This window comes from Nycticebus coucang, chromosome 13, assembly GCF_027406575.1.
Source record: "Nycticebus coucang isolate mNycCou1 chromosome 13, mNycCou1.pri, whole genome shotgun sequence".
Lineage (NCBI taxonomy): Eukaryota > Metazoa > Chordata > Mammalia > Primates > Lorisidae > Nycticebus > Nycticebus coucang.
This window is the reverse complement of record NC_069792.1, coordinates 17,087,491-17,112,991: the sequence shown is the minus strand read 5'-3', so window position 1 is coordinate 17,112,991 and position 25,501 is coordinate 17,087,491. Positions and strand designations below refer to the sequence as shown.

Here is a 25,501-nt window from a genome sequence, read left to right as displayed (position 1 = left end):
TTTTTGTGTTGGAAACATTCAGTATCCTCCATCTAGCTATTTGAAAATATATGTTATTGTTAACTATAGTCATTCTATAGTGGTGTAGAGCACTAGAACTTAATTGCTCCTATCTAGCTATAATTTTGTATCCTTTAACAAATCTCTCCCTATTCTTCCCTTCTCTTGACTTTTCCCTTAAATGACAATTTTCAAAGTTTAAAATAATGCCTTGATCCTTTTTATGTTTATAAAAGGGTTTTTCTTGGTTTGGGGCTGAATGAAAGGATAATACTTTGAGAGTAACTGGGAACTCAGACAGAAATTATTAAGGTAGAATACCCTCAGATTTTTTAAAACCTAAGACAGTTAGCGATATCTTTATACTTAAGAAGGTATTAATAAAAATGAATTTGTTAATTGTAATAGGTAAGACATATATTGTAGGAAATGCAACCTCTGTTTTAAAACTGCAAAAAGCCTGGGGAAAAGGAAGACCTGATATGTTCTTATTTTAAAGTTATTTTGGTTTTGTTAAGAATCTGCAGAGAGTCAACATTTGTAGATGTTTAAACCATTTTGGATTTTTTGACAGTAATCTTATTTTTAGATTTAACTGGAAAAATATAACTAGTTAAAAAATTACCATTTTGCATTAAAAGGGAGAAAATTACTGATTTCTTCTTAGAACTTGCTATCTAACCTACACTCTCAATAAAGATCTGGTTGAGGCTCGGTGCCTAGAGCTCAGCAGCTAGGGTGCCAGCCATGTACACCAGAGCTAGCAGGTTCAAATCCAGCCCAGGCCTGCCAAACAATAATGACAACTACAACCAAAAAGTAGCTGGGCATTGTGGCAGGTGCCTGTGGCTTAAGCGGCTAAGGCGCCAGCCAACATACACCTGAGCTGGCGGGTTTGAATCTAGCCCGGCCCACCAAACAACTATGACAGCTGCAACCAAAAAAAAAAAAAAAAAAAAAAATAGCCAGGCATTATGGCAGTCACCTGTAGTCCCAGCTACTAGGAAGGTGGAGACAGGAGAATTGCTTGAGCCCAGGAGTTGGAGGTTGCTGTGAGCTGTGATGCTATGGCACTCTACCCAGGGTGACAGGTTGAGGCTCTGTCTCAAAAAAAAAATTAAAGATCTGGTTCAATAAGAATATTCTGATTTCTGCCGGGCGCGGTGGCTCACGCCTGTAATCCCAGCACTGTGGGAGGCTGAGGAGGGAGAATCGCTTGAGCTCAGGAGTTTGAGACTAGCCTGAGCGACAGTGAGACCCCGACTCATGAAAAAAATGGAAAAACCCAGCCGGGCGCCGCAGCGAGTGCCTGTAATCCCAGCGGGGAGAGCTACCACGCCCACTGCACTCTGCTCAGGGGCATAGGGTGGGACCCTGTCTCAACAACAACAACAAAAAAAGTAAAGAAATAAAAAATAAGCAACAAAATAAAAAAAAAGAATATTCTGATTTCTAGAAAGAAATTGCTGATAAAAGACTTTATACACATAAAGTTTTTTTTAAACAATTATGTTATAATAGTGCCATTTTATGAGTGTCCATTATGTTATATCCTTATAATATCTGTTCTTGGTAATCCTCACTTTACCTCTGTGAAGTAGGTCCTTAGAGATTCAGATTTAGGTTTGTATAATTGCAACTGTGTGGTTTTTCCATTGGATCAAATTACCTCCCTCTTTGTCTTTGGGATCTTTTTTCCACCTGCAAATGCAATTGAAAGGCATATATGATTTGGAAGCTATCTCTTGAAAGTGATTAATTCTGAAGGTGGATGTTAATGAAATAAGACTGCTTTAATTTCTTTATTATTGGGAAACTTTAAAACAGGTGAAACTTGCTTTGCAACAATGTTTTTTCATGTTATTTAACTTGGAACTTAATATTTTGTTATTGTGAATCTCTAGCACATTCTGATAATTTTTAATAATGATAGTTACCATTTATTGGTAGATTGGGCAATGTGCCTCTACGATGTGGCAGCTGCTAGCCACATTTAATTTTAAATAGCATTTTAAATAAAATTTAAAATTCAGTTCCTCATTTGCACATCGTCATATTTCATTTGCTTATATGGCTAGTGTTTTCCATTCAAGCAGCTGCAGATAGGGAATATTTTCATCATCTCAATAAGTTCTGAAATGTCCTGGATAGTACTACACACTTTACATGTTGTTTCTCATTCATGAGTCTTGAAGGCCTCTTTTCTTAATTTATCTTATAATAGGAAACTAAGCTTATAAGATAAGTAAATTTCCCAGCATAGATCTCTAGAGATAAAGAAAAATTATATACGTCTCTGACTTCAAAGGGTTTACTCTGTGATGGGGACCTAGACAAGAAATAGGATAAAGCATGATAAAATGAGTCATAGAGATTTTTTTCTTTTGTTATTATATTTACTTGACACAATAATTATACATATTTATGGGGTACAGTGTGATATTTCAATATATGTATATAATGTTTAATGATCAAGTCAGGATAATCAGCATATTATCCTGCTCAAACCTCAAACATTATTTCTTCATGCTGGAAACATATGAAGTCTGCTCTTATAGCTATTTGAAAATATACAATAAATTAATAGCCGGGCGTTGTGGCGGGCGCCTGTAGTCCCAGCTACTCGGGAGGCTGAGGCAAGAGAATCGCTTAAGCCCAGGAGTTGGAGGTTGCTGTGAGCTGTGTGAGGCCACGGCACTCTACCGAGGGCCATAAAGTGAGACTCTGTCTCTACAAAAAAAAAAAAAAAAAAAGAAAATATACAATAAATTGTAAATTATAGTCACTCTACAGTGATACAGAGCACTAGAACTTACCTGTCCTGTCTACCTATACTTATATATCCATTAGCCAACTTTTGACTATTTCCCCCTTCTCTACCTACTTTCCCACCTCTAATAACCACTCTTCTGTGCTCTACTTCCGTAAGATCAACTTTTTTAGCTTTCACATGTAAGTGAGAGTATGCAGTATGTATCTTTCTCTGCTTGACTAATTTCACTTAATATGTCCTTCAAGCTCTTTCATGTTGCCATGAATGACAGAATTCTTTTTGTGACTAAATAGTATTCCACTGTGTGTATATATAGCTCGTTACCTTTTTATCTGTTGATGTATACTTTGATTGATTCTATATCTTGGCTATTGTGAATAGTACTGCAATAAACAAGGGGGTGCAGATAACTCTTCAACGTGCTTATTTCCTTTCCTTTGTATGTGTACCCCTTAGTGGGATTACTGGATCATTTGATAATTCTATAATTAGTTTTTTGAGGAACCTCTCTACTATTTTCCATAAGTGGCTGTACTAATTTACATTCTCTCCAACAATATATAAAAGTTCGCTTGTCTCTATATCCTCACCAGCATTTTTTATTTTTTGTCTTTTTTAATGTGCTCTAAATATATATATATTTATTTATTTGCATATATAGTTTACACACATGCCATGAACTCCAATATAATAAAAAATAACCCCTTAACGGCTCTTAGACACATGGGTCTTGTTTATTCCAAGCCAAGTCCTGCAGTGGAGGTAGCACGTGTTCCTATTTTAAAACATCTCATGGGAGATCAGTGGATAAAGAGGACTTGAAACCCAACCAGGCCTGACACAGGGGCCACTCTGAAGGGACGTGGGAGAAGACACGAATCTATATAAAACTTTTAACATTTAAAAGGATCACATTAATTCCAACAGCTTTACTGAGCTTGGACACCCAATAAATAACACACTCACTCCAGGTACTTGGAAGATTATTGCACAGCTCCTTAACTGATCCAGTCAGGACAAATGGTCACTTCCCAAACAACCAGAATCAGCGCATCTCCTACAAGGACACCAGGACTGGCGCAGGTTGCAGTTGAACTTTGCCTCCAGGCCATGAACCAGTAAAGTAGCATTATTCTCGTGGCTACATTCACTTCGGTGTCATGTTTACTAACATGGAGCTTTCTGAATAGAGAGGCAGAAGCCTTGCCTGCTCAGTAAGAAACATTTCATGTAGTGCTGTAGATTGAAGGAGGCCGTCAATAGTAAAAATAGATTTCAGTAGCATGTTCCTGACATTGTACAGCAGCCCTGGCTCAAGGATTTCTCCCCCTACATGATTCCTAAGACTATTTGCTATTTGATTCTTTGTTTTGGCTACTTGATAGTTTTGATGAATTTGCTTTGATCCAGGATTGTTCAAGTACTTCTGTGAGAGTCAGCCTCTGACTTGGATTATGCTTCAACAGTCTTGAAATAAGGTCTCCGGCTCCCTCTGTTACTAACTCAGGAAACATGAATTCAATCTGTGATGTTCTTTTGTAGGTCTCTTGATAAGTGTTTGCCTCAAAAGGAGGCTTCCCAACTAAAAATTAATAGAAAAGAACTCCCAGGCTCCAGAGATCTACCTTCTCATCATGTACCTGACCTTCAATCATCTCAGGGGGCAGGTAGTCCAGGGTACCACAGAGAGTGGTTCTCCTGGAGGACAGAGCATGAACCGACCAGCCAAAATCTGCAATCTTAAACTCTCCAGATGATCCCAGCAGCAGGTTCTCTGGCTTAATGTCTCTGTGAATAACTCTCTTTGAATGGCAGTAAGACAGGGCATTTGCCAGTTCTGTGATATAAGTAGCAGTTCTCTGCTCATCAAACTTTGAAAGTTTCTGGAGTTCTCTATAGACTGTTCCAAGTGGCGCATATTCTAGAATTAGGTAAACTCTGGTGGCATCATGGAAATAACCATACAGTCTGAGAATATTAGGATGCCAAAGATGGGACTGTATTTCCATTTCTCTTCTGAGCTGATGCTCCACTCCTGCTTTTTCCAGCTGAGCTTTAAACAGCACTGTAAGAGCCAGGATAAACTTGCTTTGTTTTTCTCTTGCCAAATAAACATTACCAAACTTTCCTTTACCCAGCAGGCAAGCAATTTCAAAATCTTCCAAAGCCCATTGCCTTTTTTTTGATTCTTCATTTTTCTGTTTTGATGTCACTTCTTCTTCAGGTTTATTTCCAGGTGCTGCTGGCTGGGGCTGTTTGCTCTTCTGGGTGTCATTCAGTGGCTTAGAGACAGGATGAGGTACACTGGTTGCCTGTAATTGCTTCTGCATATGATTCTGAACTGGTTTGTGGCTGGAGATAAGCTTTTGTGCTTGAGAAGGAATGCGCTGGGAGTAATTTGAAGGGCACAGGACCTGCTGAGCCTGACCACTACTTGCAGGTAACAGATTCTGACCGGAAAACTGCTGGGTCACTGGAACGCGTTTTGGACCATCAAGTGGAACTGTGGCCTTAACAGGCCCTGAAATGTAATTTTCTTTTTATCTGTCCATGATGCCTCAGATCCAAGTCACGAAGTCTTCTCAGCTCTCAGCCCTCTTCTTGTTTTTCTAACAGGGGTAAGATGATATCTCAATGTGAATTTTATTTGCATTTCCCTGATGATTAGTGAGTTGAGAATTTTTTTTTTTTTTTTTTTGAGACAGAGTCTCAAGCTGTTGCCCTGGGTAGAGTGTGGTGGCATCACAGCTCACAGCAAACTCAAACTCCTGGGCTTAAGTGATTCTCTTGCCTCAGCCTCCCAAGTAGCTGGGACTACAGGCACCCACCACAACGCCTGGCTATTTTTTGGTTGTAGTTGTCCTTGTTGTTTGGCAGGCCTGGGCTAAACCTGCCAGCTCCGGTGTATGGGGCTGGTGCCCTAGCCGCTGAACCACAGGTGCTGAGCCAGTGATGTTGGGAATTTTTCATATACCTGTTGGCCATTCGTATGTCTTCTTTCAGAAGATGTCTGTCTAGTTTATTTACCCGTTTGTAAACTGGATTGTTTTCCTGTAATCCCTTGTTGGATGAGTAGTTTGTATATATTTTCTCCTATTCTGTAGGTTGTCTATTTACTCTGTTGACTTTCCTTTATTGTGCAGAAGCTTTTTAGTTTGATATAATCCCATTTGCCTGTTTTTCCTTTTGTTGCCTGTGTCTATAAGGTTTTCTTTATAAAATCTACCCTGACCAGTTTCTTTTCTTTTTTTTTATTGTTAAATCATAGCTGTGTACATTAGTGCCCTGACCAGTTTCTTGACTTGTTTTCCCTATGTTTTTCTTTTAGTAGTTTCTTGGTTTCCAATATTAAATTTAAGTTTTTAATCCATTTTTAGTTGATTTTTTTGAATATGGTGACAGAGAGGGGTCTAGTTTCATTTTTCTGTATCTGGATATCCAGTTTTCCCAGCACCATTTATAGCAGAGACTGTCTCTTCTCTAATGAAATGTTCATGGTGCCTTTGTCAAAAATTAATTGACTGTAAATAATGGATTTATTTCTGGGTTCTCTATTGTTTTTTTTTGAGACAGAGTCTCAAGCTGTTGCCCTGGGTAGAGTGCCATGGCATCACAGCTCACAACAACCTCCAACTCCTGGGCTCAAGCGAGTCTCCTGCCTCTGCCTCCCAAGTAGCTGGGACTACAGGCGCCCGCCATAGTGCCAGGCTATTTTTTCGTTGCAGCCGTCATTGTTTTTGGCGGGCCCTGGCTGGATTTGAACCTGCCAGCTCAGGTGTATGTGGCTGGCACCCTAGCTGCTTGAGCCACAGGCGCTTAGCCTGGGTTCTCTATTCTGTTCTATTGGTCTAAATGTTTGTTTTTATGCCAGTATCATGCTGTTTTGGTTACTAGCTTTGTAGATATTTTGAAGCCTAGTAGTGTGATGCCCCCAGTGTTTCTTTTTGTTTTTGATTTTTTGTTATTTTACTCAGAATTGTTTTGACTATTTAGGGTTGTTTTATGGTTCCATACAAATTTTAGGATTATTTTTTCTATTTTTGTGGAAAATGCCATTGGTATTTTGATAGGGTTTGTATTGAATGTATAGTTCATTTTTGGTATTATCATCATTTTCACAATATTAATTCTTTCAATCCATGAAATGTCTTTCCATTTTTTTGTGTATTCTTTTCAGTTTCTTCCATCAGTGTTTTTTAGTTTTCCTTGTAGAGATCTTTCACCTTCTTGGTTAAATTTATTTCTAGGTGTTTTTATTTTATTTTATTTTATTTTTTGCTATTGTAAATAAGATTATTTTCTTGATTTATTGCTCTGCTAGTTTGTTGATTTTGTATCCTACCACTTTACTGAATGTGTTTATCAATTTCAAGAGTTTTTTGATGGAGCTTATAGGGCTTTCTATACATAAGATCATTGTGTCTGCTTACAGGGACAATTGACTTTTCCTTTCCAATTTGGATGCCTTTTGTTTTTTTTTTCTGTTGCCTAATTGCTCTGGCTAGGACTTACAGTACTATGTTGAATAAAAGTGGTGAAAATGGGCATCTTTGTCTTGTTCCAGATCTTAAAGGAAAAGCTTTCAACTTTTTCAGTAAGTTGTTGGCTGTGTGTTTGCTATATATAGCCTTTACTGTGTTGAGGTATGTTCCTTTTATATCTAATTTGTTGAGAGTTTTTTTTTTTTTTGCAGTTTTTGGCTGGGGCTGGGTTTGAACCCGCCACCTCTGGCATATGGGCTGGTGCCCTACTCCTTTAAGCCACAGGCATCTCCCTTGTTGAGAGTTTTTAATCATGAAGGATGTTGAATTTTATCAAATGCTTTTTCTGTGTCTATTGAGATGATCGTATAGTTTTTATTCTTCATTCTGTTGATATGATGTATCATATTTATTGATTTGTGTATTTTGGACCATCCTTGCATCCCTGGTATGAATTCTACTTGATCATCATGAATTATCTTTTTAATGTGCTATTAGATTCTGTTTGTTAGTATTTTGTTGAGGAGTCCCTTTTCATCAGTGATATTGATCTGTTCTTTTTTGTTGTTGTCTGGTTTGTATTAGGATAGTACTGAGCTTCTAGAGTCAGTTTGGAAGAATTTTCTCTTCAGTTTTCTGGAACAATTTGAAAAGAATTGGTATTAGTTTTTAAAGAAATGCTTAGATCCAATTCTGCTGTAAAGCCATTGGATCCAGGGCTTTTTTTTGGTTGGAGACTTTTTATTATAAATTCAATTTTAATATTTGTAATTGGTCTGTACAGGTTTTCTATTTCTTCTTGTTTCAGCTTTTTTAGGTTGTATATGTCCAAGAATTTATCCTTTTCCTCTAGGTTTTGTAATTTGTTGGTATCTAGTTGTTTGTAATTGTCTCTAATTATTCTTTGTATTGCTGTAGTATCAGTTGTAATGTCTTCTTTCTTTTTCATTTCTGATCTTATTTATTTGGGTTTTTTCTCTTTTTGTATTGGTTAGTCTTGCTCTTGGTTAATAAATTTTATCTTTTTAAAAAAATATTTTTTGTTGATCTTTTATATATATTTATTTTATTTTTGACAGAGTCTCACCATGTCGCCCTGGGTAGAGTGCTGTGGCATCACAGCTCACAGCAACCTCCAACTCTTGGGCTTAAGCGATTCTCTTGCCTCAGTCTCCCAAGTAGCTGGGACTACAGGCGCCTGCCACAAAGCCTGGCTATTTTTTATTGCGGTTGTTGTTTAGCAGGCCTGGGCCAGTTTCGAACCCACCAGCCTCAGTGTATGTAGCCTTAATCACTGTGCTACGGGCACTGAGCCATCATTTATATTTTTTTAAGTCTCAATTTCATTTATTTCTTCTTTGATCTTTATAATTTTTTTCCTTCTACTAGTTTTCTCTCCTCTTCCCTTTTCTTTCTTTTTAAAGAGATGGGGTCTTTCTCCTGCTGAGGCTCGTCTCAAACTCTTTGAGTTCAAGGAATCCTCCCACCTCCTTTCCTTCTACTAATTTTGGTTCATTCTTGCTTATCTAATCTTTGAGATGCATCATTAGGTTGTTTATTTGAAATTTTTAAACTTTTTCCATGTGGGTATTTATTGCTAAAACTTCCCCCTTGCTACTGCTTTTGCTATATCCTGTCGTTTTGGTATGTTGTTTCTGTTTTCATTTGTTTGAAGGAAGTTTTAAAATTTCCTTCTTAATTTCTTTTCTTTCTTTCTTTCTTTTTTTTTTGAGACAGAGTCTCAAGCTGTTGCCCTGGGTAGAGCGCCCTGGTATCACAGCTCATAGCAACCTCAAACTCTTGGGCTTAAGTGATTCTCTTGCCTCAGCCTCCCAAGTAGCTGGGACTACAGTCGCCCACCACAACCCCTGGCTATTTTTTGGTTGTGGTTGTCATTGTTGTTTAGCAGGCCCGGACTGGGTGGGAAACTGCCAGCCCTGGTGTATGTGACTGGTGCCCTAACCACTGAGCTATGGGTGCCGAGCCACTTTTGCATGTTTTCGTGATAGTGATTACCATCTTTTTGCTTCCAATATAGGACACCCTTGAACATTTCTTGTATAGCCTTGTCTAGTAGTGATGAATTCCCTCAATTTCTGCTTGCCTGGAAAAGCCTTTATTTCTCCCTCATTTCCAGAGAATAGCTTTGCTGGGTATATTACTCTTGGCAATCTTTTTTCTTTTAGCACTTTGTACATACCTCTTTATTCTCTTGGTTTGTGAGGTTCTGCTGTTAATGCAATAGGCATTCCTTTATGTGTGACTTAACATTTTTCTCTTGCTGTTTTTATAATTCTTTCTTTGGGTTTGGCTTTTAACAATTTGTAAGCCACAAAGTTTATGGGAATATATAGGAGAGGTACCCATTTTAGATTAACATAGTCAAGGAAGGGTTACTGGAAGAAGTCTTCATTGACTTCAGTTTCAAAAGATAGTTGATTATATATTAGCAAGATAGATGAATTAGGTCTGTATTGTAAATGGAACAGACGAAGTACTTTTCAATATTTGAACTGTGTCTTATATGAAGAATAGGATTTTCCTTGGTCAGTAGATTAGGGAGCATTCAGATAAAAGGTGCAAAATATGTGCAAAAGACATTCCAGGGTAAAAGAGTATAATTCATCAGGGAATTGCATTTACTATAGCCAGGTATTCCCTGGGAGGAGGGATTGTGAGTGAAAGTGTTAGGAGATGATGTTTGAATTGAAGAGAGAAGCCAGATTCTAGGAGTTCAGACTTTAGGTTGTATATAAATGCTTGTTTTGTCTCACGATGATTTTATAGGTAAAAATTTTGAATTAGAAAAAAGGAAATATATTCAGGGTATGAAATTTAATGAAAAAATTTATACCGATTTTGAAAAAAAATAATGTTACTATATTTTTAGCTGAAATGATATGAAGTGTGTTCTAGAAAAACTTTAGCTTGAAATCTAAATTTATGTCTACATTGTGAATGACAAATAATATTCAAATTTCTTTTATACTTTTAGCAGCCTGGAAGTTTTTCTAGCTGGTCTGGTAGTTTCCTTGTGGATGATAGCATGTCTAATACTCTAAATAGCCTCGATGAACATGCTAGTGAGTTTTACAATATGGATGAAAATCAGCCTGTGTCTGCTCAGCAGAATTCACCCACGAAGTTCCTGGCTGTGGAGGCAAATGCTGTGCTGTCCTCTCTGCAGACCATTCCAGAATTTGCAGAGACGTTAGAACTTATTGAATCTGTAAGTTTAAATTGTGAGATTACCAAAAGCTTAGTTTTGGTTACACGGTTTCATGCTCAGAAACTCAGTAATGGGCATTGACCAATTTTATGTTACACGTTACTTTGTATACCACATTTAATTTGTTCTGATATTTTATAGTGGTTTCTGGCAAAAAAAAAAAAAAGTTAAAATTTTTCTCAAATATGTTCCTTGTATAGAATTTTTTTAAATTAAAAAATTAATTCAGTTTTTATTATACAAGTTGTATGAGTGCATTAAAGAAAGTTAGAAACTAGAGAAAACTGTAAAGAGGAAAATGAAAATGTGTCCTAATCCCAGAGTCAATAATTTGATGTACATTACTATGTATTATTCTATACATATAAAACATACATATACGTACATGTATAGTATATACAGTAGAACCTCCACAGTCAACCACCTCCCTACATTGACCACCTCCTTAAGTTGACCCAATTTTCGTAGATTGGACATGCGCCAGTCTGTGTATGTATCAGTGCAAGAGGCCTAGTTCTTTATGTTGACTGTCTTTTATGTTAACCAGTTAGTTATAGTCCCTTGGGTGGTCAATTCATAGAGGTTCTACTGTAGGTATTATCTACTTGCATTTATTTTGGTCTTCCATTTATATCATGAGCATGTCTGTTTTTTAAATTGTTTTTTAAACTTGAATTTTAGTGGCTTTATATAGTATATAGTATTCCATCAAATGAATGTCAGAGGATTTATTTACCCAATGCTCTATTATTACTGGACATTTAGATGGTGTCTAGTTTTTCAGTATTATAAATAACATAATAGAACATATTATATAAAGCTTTGTGCAAAATCATGATTATATCCTTAGGTTATATTGAATTTCTAGATTAAAGCATGTCACCATTTTTAGCATGTTCCATAAATATTGCCAAATGATTATGTAGAATTTGATAGTATTTTTCTGACAGGGAATAGAATTTGAAGTTTTTTGGGTGGCGCCTGTGGCTCAGTGAGTAGGGCGCCGGCCCTGTATACCGAGGGTGGCGGGTTCAAACTCAGTCCCGGCTGAACTGCAACCAAAAAATAGCCGGGCGTTGTGGCAGGCGCCTGTAATCCCAGCTGCTTGGGAGGCTGAGGCAGGAGAATCGTGGAAGCCCAGGAGCTAGAGGTTGCTGTGAGTCCTGTGACATCATGGCACTCTACTAAAGGTGGTAAAGTGAGACTCTGTCTCTACAAAAAAAAAAAAAAAGAATTTGAAGTTTTATGATAAATTGTACTTTTTAATAATAACTTAATAAAATAATTTCTTTCTTTTTTTTTTTTTTTTTTTTGTGGAGACAGAGTCTCGCTTTATGGCCCTCGGTAGAGTGCCATGGCATCACACAGCTCACAGCAACCTCCAACTCCTGGGCTTAAGCGATTCTCTTGCCTCAGCCTCCCAAGTAGCTGGGACTACAGGCACCCGCCACAACGCCCGGCTATTTTTTGGTTGCAGTTCAGCCGGGGCCGGGTTTGAACCCGCCACCTTCGGTATAGGGGCCGGTGCCCTACCGACTGAGCCACAGGCGCCGCCCTAAAATAATTTATTTCTTTTATTTAAAATACTTTGACAGCAAGCTTTAACTGCTGAATTAGATGAACTATTAAATATTTTGGAATGTTCCAAGTTGTCATTGTAGGAAAATGGTTTGTTCCTCTCAAACAGTCTTGCTTAAAAAAAAAAAAATGTCCAAAGAAAGCCTGTTTATGCTGATAATTAGTAGTTAATTAATTCTGTGAAAAATATCATCCTCTGTTCAAGATCAGATTTAACTAGGTTATAGCATTAACTTTAGTTAAGAATTTAATTTTTGCAGGATCCCGTAGCTTGGAGTGATGTTACCAGTTTTGATCTTTCTGACGCTGCTGCTTCTCCTATCAAGTCCACCCCAGTTAAACTAATGAGAATTCAACACAACGAAGGAGCCATGGAATGTCAATTTAATGTCAGTCTTGTACTTGAAGGGAAAAAAAACAGTTGTAATAATGGAGACAATGAGGCTGCTCCTTTGACATCCCCAAATGTGGCCAAGTTTAGCACTCCACCAACCATCCTCAGAAAGAAGAGAAAAATGAGAGTGGGTCAGTCCCTAGGCAGCGAACTTGGTGATGGCTTATTCAACGATGGTGGTAATACAGCACTAAAACATACACCAGTGAAAACACTACCATTTTCTCCTTCACAGGTAATAGTGTTGTGTTTATTCATTTTCCCAATGTTGATGAGGTAGATTATATTAGATCTTTAATATCCTTCCTAGCAGTTGGTTGCTTTGATAATGCATAAAAACAGAAAATGTGTTTAAATGTATATGTGAGAGTGCTAAATTCTGGTATATATGCTGGATTCAAAGTATTTTCATAGGCAAGGCTACTTAAGATCATTTATCAATAACAGCTAAAACCCTTATTATTTTCAGCTACACTGTTTTACAAAGCTGTTACATTTAACACAGCAGCTATTTGTCATTTCTATAGATCCCTATTTGATAATGTACTATTTATAAAAATTTTTGTCTTATATTTTGTAACTTTTGAATATTCGTTAAACAACTATTTCTTGAATGGGCCTATATATGCTAAACACTGTCTAAGAGCTGGGGAAACAGCAATAAACAAAACAGATAAAAATTCTTACCTTCGTGGAGTTTAATTTCCATGAAGTGTAGTATAAATATAATATTGTTGATAGTCTCCTAAGAAGAATGAGAAAGTAATTTGAAATTTTCTCAGTTTAATATTTGTGTAAGGATTTTTATGTACTAGAAATTGTCTTTAAACTCTCTTTCCTTTTTAGTTTTTCAATACTTGTCCTGGAAATGAACAACTTAATATAGAAAATCCTTCATATACATCTACCCCTATTTGTGGGCAGAAAGTTCTCATTACAACTCCTCTTCACAAGGAAACAACTCCCAAAGATCAAAAGGAAAATGTAGGGTAAGTAGGTATAAATAATTGTACTAGAGAAAATGGGAAGCACAATGTTAAGAGTAGATTAACTTTTTGTTCATATAAATAACATGCATCATAATCCCAACATAGGGATTCTTATAGGACGTAGAATTTTTTTAAGAAATCATAGCTTTATGTTTTTATCTCTAGAACAGTGAAAAACAGCTAAATACAGTGTCAAACTTTGATTTCAAGCAAAACAATACTTTTTTTTTTTTTAGTTTTTCTACTTTTTATTTATTTTTAAATTATTTTTTATTAACTCATAGCTTTGTACATTGATACATTTATGGGGTTCAGGGTAGTGCTTCAGTACACAATGTGAAATGTTTACATTGAAGTAACACATCCATCACAATTATACTCATTTCTTAATAGTTTTGAAATGTACCATTGCATCATGCACATTAGGTGAGGTCCCGCAAATACCCTCCCTCCTCCCATATTCCCCCTCCCCTCCCCTCTCTCTCCTCTTCCCTTCTACTTTCTGGCAAAACAATACTTTCAATACTTTTTTTCTACATTACTCTTTTTTTATTTTAAGATGATTGATTAGAATAAGAATTAGTATCATCAGACATACTTTAAAATAGCCCTAGAATGTTTAAATAAAGCATGTGTATATGCAAGAAAATTTATATGCATACGTCATGGCTTTGCCTTCCTTAATATGTATGAAATCAAATTGTGATTTAATACAAATATCTAAATGATTGGATAGGTTTAGAACACCTACCATTAGAAGATCTATCTTGGGCACAACACCGAGAACTCCTACTCCTTTTAAGAATGCACTTGCTGCTCAGGAGAAAAAATACGGACCTCTTAAAATTGTGGTATGTATATTCCTTTTATTTTAAAGAAATTTCCTAATTTTAATAAAACATAAATTGTGATTTTTATCATTTTAGAGTTTTTAATTTTTGTAGAGACAGAGTCTCACTTTATCACCCTTGGTAGAGTGCCATGGTATCATACAGCTCACAGCAACCTTCAGCTCTTGGGCTTAGGCGATTCTCTTGCCTCAGCCTCCTGAGTAGGTGGGACTACAAGTGCCGGCCACAACGCCTGGCTATTTTTTTGTTGCAGTTTGGCCGGGGCTGGGTTTGAACCCGCCACCCGCGGTATATGGGGCCAGCGCCCTACCCACTGAGCCACAGGTGCTGCCCTATCATTTTAGTTTTTAACATTTAAAAAAAAAGGATGTTTACTGAAACTGGTACAGAGTTTTATCTTTTGATTTATAAGTTTCAGTTTGTGTTAATCTTTTTCCTGGACTTGTAAATAAACCTTTGTTTGGCTTGTTTTGAATTCTTTTTTTTTTTTTTTTTTGAGACTGAGTCTTAAGCAGTTCCCTGGGTAGAGTGCTGTGGCATCACAGCTCACAGCAACCTCCAGCTCCTGGGCTTAAATGGTTCTCTTGCCTTGGCCTCCCAAGTAGCTGGGACTACAGGCACCCAGCACAACATCCAGCTATTTTTTGGTTGTAGTTGTCATTGTTGTTTGGCAAGCCCAGGCTGGATTTGAACCCGCCAGCTCTGGTGTACGTGGCTGGTACCTTAGCCGCTTGAGCTACAGGCACCGAGCCAGTTTTTCTAATTTAGTAGAGGTGGGGTTGTGCTTTTTTGCTCAGGCTGGTCTCAAACTCATGAGCTCAAGCTATCCACCTGCCTTAGCCTCCCGAGTGCTAGGATTATAGGTGTGAGCCACTGCTCCCGGCCTTGTTGTGAATTCTTCACTTTCCTTATATCATATAGAAAAAGCAAATCAGGTATTAGTAGAACCCTTTCCTTAATGCTAAAATCTGCATTCTGGTAGTTTTATTAGTGGTTTCCTGCAGCAGAATAAATTGTTATTGTGAAGGTAAAAGAGATAGTAGAAATAAAGGCGCTTGTCCTGAGTTTTAAGCCGGACATGTTTGGTTGCTGCTGTTGTTACCGTAGCAGTAGTAGTTCAGGAATGAATAGAGCTGGGAAGTGTTCCAGTTATCTGTGCTTTCACGTGTATTGTCACCTTTGAAATACCTTGGAAAAGCCATGGGTATTGTAGGCAGATACAGATTTTTTAACAAGTTTAAAATACTGTTCACTTCCAGGGTACTTTAGTTATATCCTTCTATTTTTAGTCATTTTTTTATGCAAATTCATCAATAAATTCTAGTTTACTGGATTTAATTTTCTCCCAAAAGGCATGTCACTTAACCTTCTAATCTTTTCCTTTTTTAAAAAAATATCACTTTAGAAGGTTTGTAAGGATGATCAAGTTTTTTTGTCACTTAGCTGTATATACTGCTACGAACAATCATATTTTCTTTAGAGTTTTCTATACTTTTTATACATGTACATATAACAAAAATGAGATCCCACTTTATGTACTATTTGGTAACTTTTTTTCAAATTTAATCAAGTTAGTAAATATATATATCTGTCCCATAATTTTTAATGTTTGCATAATATTTCATTGTATAGAACTGCCTAGTTGATTTAACTAATGTTTCAGTATTTTGCTGTTCATTTAGAAAATTCATCATTATTTCAGCAAATATTGATTGAGTGCCTAATAGGTGCCAGATACTGTACTAGGCTTTGAGAATGTAATATGAACATGTCAGGTATTGTTCCTACCTTATGCATAGGGGGATGTAGACTAATTAAGGGTTAGACAGGAAAACAATGATTTGAAGGCATTTAAAAATTCTACAGTGAGGCTGGGTGTGGTGGCTCACACTTGTAATCCTAACACTAGGAGGCTGAGGTGGGTGGAATCCTTGAGCTCAGGAGTTTGAGACCAGCCTGAGCAAGAGCAAGACCTCATCTCTACTAAAAATAGAAAAAATTAGGCAAGTGTTGTGGGTGGGCACCTGTAGTCCCAGCTACTCAGAAGGCTGTGACAGAAGTATCACTTAAGCCCAGGAGTTTGAGTTACTGTGAGCTGGGCTGACACCATGACACTCTAGCCTGGTCAACAGAGTGAGACTCTGTCTCAAGAAGTAAGTAAGTAAATAAATAAATAAAAAAATACTACAGTGAGTCAGGGTTATTTGGTAAACATATAGGTTGAATAAAAATCATCATTTGAGTAATAGTATATGAGAGATTAGGTTTCAAACTACCTAAAATCCCTGTCAGTTTGTTTTACCAGCCTTCTGGCATTTTTAATTTAATACCAGCAGCACTCACAGTTCTTTGGGTAGAATTTTACCATTGCTGAAACAGATTGCTGTCATTAGCAATTTAAGATAAAAGGAAGATAATGATTTAGCAATTAAAGAACATCGATAGGCTCATACATTTCTTTGCAATAAACTGACTTTTCACTTATACTGCTCCTCCTCCAGTTATTTACTGAGCACCTACTATGTGCAAGTAACTTACCTTTCTAATGTATGTTACTATGAGTCAAAAGTACTTCTTAGAGGTTGGCTTTAGGATTTTGATTGGGTGCATCTTGAACATCTGTTGCCTTTTTAATAAACTTTGATTCTTCTAATGTTTACTGAAACTACTCAAAAGGCTAAAAACTCTAAGGAAATTCTTTAAATGTAAATTTCTATTAATTTTGGAACTCATATCTGAAAAGTGTTAAATGTGGCAGTTCCTTGCTTTTGTCACATCAGGACAATTAGGAGACTAGACTTTAGTAGTGAATGAATTCATCTATTTCTTAGCTGCTACTCTAGGACCTTAATATTCTTAAAGGAGAAAAATTTCAGATTTCTTTTTTTTTTTTGAGACCAAGTCTCACTATGTCACCCTTGGTAGAGTGCTGTGGAGTCACAGCTCCCAGCAACCTCAAACTCTTGGGCTTAAGCAATTCTCTTGCCTCAGCCTCCCAAGTAGCTGGGACTATAGGCACCTGTCACAATGCCTGGCTATTTTTTGGTTGTAGTTGTCATTGTTGTTTGGCAGGCCTGGGCTGAGTTTGAACCCGCCAGCTCTGGTGTATGTGGCTGGCACCCTAGCTGCTGAGCTCTAGGCACCGAATCTTTCTTTTTTTCTAGAGACAGAGTCTCATTTTATTGCCCTCGGTAGAGTGCTGTGACATTACAACTCATAGCAACCTCCAGCTCTTGGGCTGGGTGATTCTCTTGCCTCAGCCTCCCAAGTAGCTGGGACTACAGACACCCGCCACAGCGCCCCACTATTTTTTTATTGCAGTTTGTCCGGGGCTGGACTCAAACCTGCCACCCTCTGTATATGGGGCTGGCAGCCTACCCACTGAGCCATAGGCGCTGCCCTAGATTTTTTTTTAAGAACACCTAATCTATGTTCTTGGTGAAGTGTAATCCTTAAAACAAGAGCTCTTAAAGAAATATACAAAAATACTAACACAGTTTCTGTATGTATCAAGTTATAAATGAGAGCACTTTTAAAATTTTATTTTATTTTTTTAATTTTATTTTTGTTTTAAAAGATTTTGCAAGTACCGGCTTAGCACCCATAGCACATGGTTATGGTGCTGGCCACATGCACTGAGGCTGGTGGGTTCAAACCCAGCCAGGGCCAGCTAAACAACAATGACAACTGCAACAAAAAAATAGCCAGGTATTGTGGCGGGTACGTGTAGTCCCAGCTACTTGGGAGGTTGAGGCAAGAGAATCACTTAAGCCCAAGAGTTTGAGGTTGCTGTGAGCTGTGACACCATGGCACTCTGCCAAGGGCGACATAGTGAGACTCTGTCTCAAAAAAAAAGAAAAGAAAGATTTTGTAAGTACTGAGAAATCTCATTTATGTAAGGATGCTATTCTCCCTAACTCTGATGGCTAGTAATATAAGCTATCAGTCATTAAGCGCTGCTAGTTTGTTATATTATTTAGTAGAGGTTTGATTACATTTTTAATAAGTAGATCTTGATTATGATAGGTATAAATTAGATATAATTTTCAATTTTTCCCTGAATATTTGATAGTAAACTAGATAAGCAAATAATATTTTGAGACTATTTTGTTGCTCAGCTTACACTCAAGTTTCTGTTTTTTTGTAACCTGCCCTCCTAGCTTCAGGACACACATAGAATACACCCCACCCCCCCATACTCTGACACACACCTGTACTCTCACTCAGTTCCTTCTTGGATACTGTGTCTCAGCTTCATGCTTAGAGTTAGTCATACAAAGATAAAAAAGACCTGATTACTGTTTCCAAGTAGCTCACAATCTTAGTGGTAAGACAATCATAGTAACTAGTCATAACACTACATGTAATAAGTACAATGAAAGTAGAATAAGGAGAGCTAATGTATTTCCAAGTTGTTCTACATTTCCTATTTCTCCAATTGTTATATAAAAAATATTTGAGAAGTAGTCTCTCTTTTCTGTTTAATTCTGAAGATTCTGATTGAAGCAAGAGCTACAAAATTTCTTCCCCCAAAAGGAATTATTTTTGTTTAGTGGCCTAGAATGATGAAATTGCTATACTTCATTTAATACTTACAAATACATGATATTATTTTTACCATAAAACTGATTATTTATTTATCTATAATGACTAGAAGATTGTACCAATAATGAAGAAGTATAAAAGATAGGTTTTATATATATTGGGAGAAAAAAGAAAGTTCTATAAATGACATTAAAAAACGCTTTTAAAAACAATTTAGTCCCAGCCACTTGCCTTCTTGGAAGAAGATATTCGGGAAGTTTTAAAAGAAGAAACTGGAACAGACATATTCCTCAAAGAGGAAGATGAACCTGCTTACAAAAGCTGCAAACAAGAGGTAATCTTTTAATATTATTGTTAAGAAAAGTCTTACTATGTCCAAGTAACTTTGCCATAAAGCTTATATGTTAATTACTCATTCTAGCATAGTACTTCTGTGAAGAAAGTCAGAAAATCACTTGTCTTAGATAACTGGGAAAAAGAAGAACCAGGCACTCAACTATTGACTGAAGACATTTCAGAAATGCAGGTTTGTAAAGAATTATTTTTTTTAATGTTTTTTTTTAAGTCCTAGTGTTCTTGTTTCTTATTCAATGTGTATAGCAAGTTCTTAGAGATTCATGAAGAGCTTTTTGTTTTTTCTTTTTTAGTATCAGTCTAATTCAGAGAGAAACTATTAACTGTAGGGAATATTTTATGTACTTCATTTTTCATATTTGTTTTGTTACAAGAGGAGTTAGTTGTCTTCTGCATGATGTCAAAAAATGGTAGTTCTCAAAACTATAAATTCCAAAATTTATCTTTGGTTCATTTCCAAAATATTTAGAAATTTTTTGGAACCAAACACTTTCTTGGAGGGAAATGAACAGGGCTTCCATTACCACTTACTCAGTAGTCCCTCTATTTGTCTTCATTTTTGAACTAGTTATTTTATTTTCCTCTTTGTTTTTTCTCTCTTAGTCAGAAAATATATTTACAACATCTTTATTAATGATACCATTATTGGAAATACATGACAATAGGTGCAACTTGACTCCTGAAATACAAGATATAAATCCAACCAACAAAACATACACACTTATTAAGAAACCAAATCCTAACACTTCCAAAGTTGTCAAATTGGAAAAGAATCTTCAGGTATGGACTTTTTTTTTAGTGATTTTTGTTGTTGTTTAATCAATGATCACTTGGACTTACTGATCACAAATTTTGCTTTTTCTTTTAAATTGGAAATTGACTATAATAGTGACTAAACATTCACCATTATTTTGTCACTCAAATTAGATTTGAGTTTGAGATACTCATTCCTTAGGATACGTATAAACTAAACAATTAGAGCTACAGCCAAAGACTCTTCTGGTGCTTTCTTAAGCGCTCTTGTCTTTTTAAAACTAATGATAGATCACTTCTGGCACTTATTTTCCTATAACAAATATATATAGCCCTAATTGTTATCCTGAGAAAGGGTAAGTGGTTGGAAGCAGTTTCAGCATGGTTTTGTTGTTATAACAGTTTCTTTCCTTTTTGGGGGGAGACAGAGTCTTATTTTGTCGCTGTTGGTAGAGTGCTGTGGCATCACAGCTCACAGCAACCACCAGTTCTTGGGCTTATGAGATTCTCTTGCCACAGGCTCCCAAGTAGCTGGGACTACAGGCACCTGCCACAACACCCGGTTATTTTTTGTTGCAGTTTGGCCAGGGCCGGGTTCGAACCCACCACCCTTGGTATATGGGGCCAATGCCCTACTCACTGAGCCACAGGTGCCGCCCTGTTATAACAGTTTCCAGTGAACTTTTTTGCTTAGAAATTTTAGAAAAAAATCCTTTTTTTCTGTTGCTTTGTGGCTAGTATGTACTACAAATGAAGGTTGGAAAATTTTTTACTTTGTTATCTTAAGAGTTACCCTAGAGAATTTGAGAGTTCATCCAGCAGGAAGTTTTTAATCTGTATACCACAATGACTACAGCACTAGTTAAGCATGTCTTGAAAACATCTTTGGCAATCACATATGGCCACCTCACATGTGTCTTGAGGCCACTAAAAGCATGTAGCACATTCTCTTAATCCATTTAGAATGGATTGAGTTCCCAGTGTTTAATTAACGTAATTTTGGGGACTGTTATGATGTAACAGACCATACCTATAACATATTAATTTTATCATAAGGGAAGAAAAAATCAAGCAAACAAACCTGAATTTGTGTTATGAATATATTTCCTAATTTGTAAGACAAAGCATTTTTAGTTCATTTTTTGACATTACATTTTCTCTCTAATCCTTATGCTAAATTTTGAAATTATTAATAAAGACTAAAATTTCTTTCCATGTTAAGACTCATTTGATTTGGGGGGAGGGTATTATTGGAAACAGAACTTTTTTTTTAATTAAATCATAGCTGTGTACATTAATGCAATTGTGGGGTACAATGTGCTGGTTTTATATACAATTTGAAATATTTTCATCAAACGGGTTAACATAGCCTGGAAACAGAACTTTTAACCTGTTCCATAAGTCTGTGAGCAATATAGATAGCTAAAATAATTGACTTTTTAAAGATGTAATGAAAATAGGAAGTATTTTAAAATATAACACTGTTATTAAAAGAAATACAATGCCATTATCAAAATATTTTTATAATTACTTATAAAATATCCAATCAATTATAATTATTGACTTTTAAAAGTCTAGTTGTGAATTAGTATAGATATTTTAGTAATTTTTATATTGCTATTAATATTTCCTTCCTAGTCAAATTGTGAATGGGAAACAGTGGTTTATGGGAAGACAGAAGACCAACTTATCATGACTGAACAAGCAAGAAGATACCTGAGTACTTACACAGCTACAAGCAGTACTTCAAGAGCTCTAATACTATAATTGTTATTAAAACTGATGAAATACCCCTCTCCCTTACTGTATTCTGTGCTAAATTACGTTGCAGTGAAATTTTTCTCAATTAATTTTTTAAAAGTTTTAATACAGCCTTTTGAATAGAGCATCTTTTTTTTCATATTGAACAGGCAAACAGCTAATAAGTCACTTTAGTAAGGGGTAGGCATTTTCATAGTTTACTTTTTAAGAGATAAGATTTTTAAAAATTGTTTTTAAAGAACAAGATGGGAAAATAATAGAATATTCATAGATATTCTTAAAGTAAATTCTCACTTTTTTTCATAAGATGTATTTTGCTACTCTCTTGATGCTGCAGTTTGGTTATAGTTAGGTGTATATGTACATATGATTTCTGAAATTAGTCTATGTATGGGAAGCACACATGGTTTTATGAAGTACTTTGCCCATGTGCTGATTTACTTAGGCTACCATTTACAAAGAAACACAGTAGAAAAGAATTGAGAGGAAGGATAGAACGTTGCACTACTAGTTTTTTGCGTTTTTTCAGAAACAGTAAAATTAACTACAGTATTAAATGTATTTATTTGAGCATAGTACTAAAAGAATTGTAAAATGCTTTTTTTCCATATTAGTAAATAGTCAGTATTTTCTTAATGAATCTCAGAACAGCTGAGAATTTTGTTGAATGTATTGTACAGTATGTAGGAGCAGGAAATCTTTGTAAATTGGAAAGAAGTATGGTTTTATAATTTATTTTCATTTTTAAAGCTTAAATGTAGATATTTATATATATTCAGGGTGTCTAGAAGCCAGTGTTGTTTCCTGTTGTTACAGTTAACATAGTAAAGAACAATTTTGACCTTTAAGCACGAAACAGTAGTAAGTTATAGCTGTAAAAAATATATCTATATACTGTATATCACATCTACCTAAATATTGCACTATGCCCTTTAAATCATGTTGGTTATAAAGTAGTTCTAAAAACGTACTAAATAATAATTTAATATTTTCTTTTTAAATTATACTGAGGGGTCATATAAATTAATCTGGTGATTTGTATATGTGTTTGAAATATTTGCATTTTGTTTAAAAAAATAATATGGTACCTTGGTCCCTAAAACCAGTCTGCACTTAGAAGTTTGTTATATTTACTCAATGTTTCAGAACATTATCTTCTATTTATAAAAATATTTTGTCCTTTTATAAATGTTTTGTGTTTCTCTACAGGTTACAACAGTTGCTTCAGTTGCCTGTTTTAGGTGTTTGCACTTACTTTATTTCTTCTTGAAAGAATGTCTTTATTTGCTTTTGTGGTAGAAATTTTGTTATTTTTTTTTGAGTCATATAATGGTGTACTGTCAACTTAAACACTGACAGGTAAATAGAATTGTACACTGTAGTTTGAATTATTTATGATTGATACACTCTCTCCCTCTCCACCCTGAAGTATGCTGCTATAGAAAATAGCAGAATCGGCTTGCTGCTATGAGAGAAGGAAAGAGCGACCACCACTTGCACTGTGTGAAAAGATAAAAAGCAAATGATGGCAAGTTCTCTAGTTAACTTAATGGAATCAACCATTACCAGGCAAAGTCTTACAAATGCCAAAATACCATGCCTTAAAAAACAAACCAGCTTAAGATTTTCTGATCTGTTTTTATGATAATAGGGATGGAAATACTAAGTATTTTAATGCCTCGCTCTTGAACAGTAGACCTAAAAGGGTTTTAAGCTATTTAAGTCCACTTGCTAGTTTGCGTATTGTATGTAGTGAGAAGTGAAGAAACCGTATGGTAGTAAGATTATGCCTTGTTGATAACAAATAGCATCTTAGCATGTTTGTTGAGTATGTTGATTGCTTTCTAATTAATGAGCTTCTCACAGAAATTTCACTTTGTGAAACCAATGATTGTACAAAATCATACTGGATCATTTCAGTTCCCTAAACTCATAGCACATAATGGTCTTTTGTTTTTGTTTTTTTTTAAATATAGCTCTTAGCTAGTTTTGATGCACATAATCTGCAATCACCAAAGTATAATATCTTGGAAGAGCTATATTTTTTAAAGCATAATTTTTCTTGAGCATTAAATTATCCCAGATAGTATTATATTATGGATAAGCCTGGGCTTATTTGACATAGTACATATTTGGGTTGGTATTGGTTGAACCCTCCAGTTAACTGCTTTATTGCTTTTTGCAAGATTTTTAATCTTAAACATGTCAGGCATCTTAAGTCACCTTTATATTATTTTGTTCATTTGAATTTCTTTCAGTATGTTATAAAAATGCCAGACATACATGTAGCAGCCATACTTGCATGGAAACTGACTACACATATATGGTAACTACATTTTATTGTAAGGTTTTCATGTTAATACAATTATCCTAACTAAATTGAGTTTTTTGATATGTGGAAAAGCTTTCCATTGTACAAGAATCTTACATATATTGTTGACATATATTAACATCCAAAATAAAGCATCTGTGTACAAGCTGACTTGGCATTGCTTATTTCCCTTTGGTTTGTGTTTTATCAGGAATTGAACTCTTAAATACTTAATGTTCTATTCTTGGTCCTTTTTTCATTATTGAATTTTAATAATGACTGTCAGGGAATATTCCCTATATTTATTTTACACCACAGATTATAGTTTTGATTTCTTAGTTATCTACATGAAACTAGTTTTGCTTCATAGCCAAGGAACTGCATTACTTTCTTAAACTCTTTTAGTGAGTGTATGATGCCCCATAATCATATCATTGTATACAATTATGATTAAATAAAAAAATTAAAAAAAAAAAGAAAAAAAAATCTTTTAGCTCATTTTATAACCCCATTTTATAATTTCCTGCTTGCCAGTGAATCAGACCATTAGTTTGTAATATAAAACATAATAGTATTTGAAGGGGTGCTTCCTGCTCTGAGAAATGAAAATTTGTTATTTTTAATTAAATAGTAGAAGGTGAGCTAAATCAAGTGAAGTTCATTTGGAATGTACACTTTTCCTTGGCTTTTTTTTCTTTTCTTTTTCTTTCTTCTTCTTCTTTTTATTTTTTATTTTATTTTTTTTAGGAGATGGGGGTTCTCACTCTTGCTTAGGTTGGTCTTGAACTCCTGAGCTCAAGCAATCCATCCACTTCAGCCTCCCAGAGTGCTAGGATTACAGACATGAGCCACTGTGCCTGGCTTGTTTTAATGAGTACAGATGTAGTCAAGAATATGTGAAATACATCAGTAGAAAATCAAGATAAAGTATACTTTGAGAAAACTTGACTGATGTGCTAGAAGAGCACATCTTTTAGTATTTTGGTAAAAGTACATTAAAAGCTGTTGAGTTTAGAGCAAACTTAGTATTAAAAGTAGTATCATGTACAGCCCTTATTTTTGAAGTTTTAAGACCTGGTGTGTTTACTCAAGTTCCAGGTATAGAATATGTTAGGTTTGATTTGATTTTCCTGGCCAGCATGGAGAAAGAGGGAGATTCACTGTACTCTGATTTATTTATTATTATTTTTTTGCAGTTTTTTGCTGCTGCCAGGTTTGAACCCACCACCTCCGGTATATGGGGCTGGCGTCCTACTCCTGGAGCCACAGGTGCCGCCCTGTACTCTGATTTAATTACTGTAATTTTGCCAACCCTGGCTCAAAGGCTTGAGCAGATTCTGACAATTTCCTAAGCCCTAACACACTTAGTAGTTATTTATTTATTCAACTTAACTGAGTGCTTATTATGGTCTGTGCTAGGTACTGGGGATACTGTGGTGAACAGTACCTGACCCTTCCCTTAGGGAAGATGATATTCTAGGA

The 25,501-nt window shown here is 35.7% G+C and overlaps 1 protein-coding gene and 1 pseudogene across 2 annotated transcripts in view; one reads left to right on the top strand and one right to left on the bottom strand.

Annotated features, from left to right (window-relative positions):
- The window catches only part of MYBL1 (MYB proto-oncogene like 1), a 51,491-nt gene extending 27,301 nt beyond the window's left edge, over positions 1–24,190 (top strand). The window contains exons 9-16 of one of the 2 annotated variants that reach the window (XM_053559446.1): positions 10,250–10,483; positions 12,322–12,690; positions 13,302–13,444; positions 14,181–14,295; positions 19,058–19,174; positions 19,262–19,366; positions 19,798–19,974; positions 21,586–24,190. In XM_053559446.1, the coding sequence (XP_053415421.1) occupies positions 10,250–10,483; positions 12,322–12,690; positions 13,302–13,444; positions 14,181–14,295; positions 19,058–19,174; positions 19,262–19,366; positions 19,798–19,974; positions 21,586–21,714 (1,389 nt within the window). In that variant the 3' untranslated portion in view covers positions 21,715–24,190. The remainder of the gene's footprint in view (positions 1–10,249; positions 10,484–12,321; positions 12,691–13,301; positions 13,445–14,180; positions 14,296–19,057; positions 19,175–19,261; positions 19,367–19,797; positions 19,975–21,585) is intronic. The other variant, XM_053559447.1, reaches the window with a different exon arrangement.
- On the bottom strand, positions 4,120–5,325 carry LOC128563907 (aurora kinase A-like; annotated as a pseudogene).
- Positions 24,191–25,501: the final 1,311 nt, after the last annotated feature.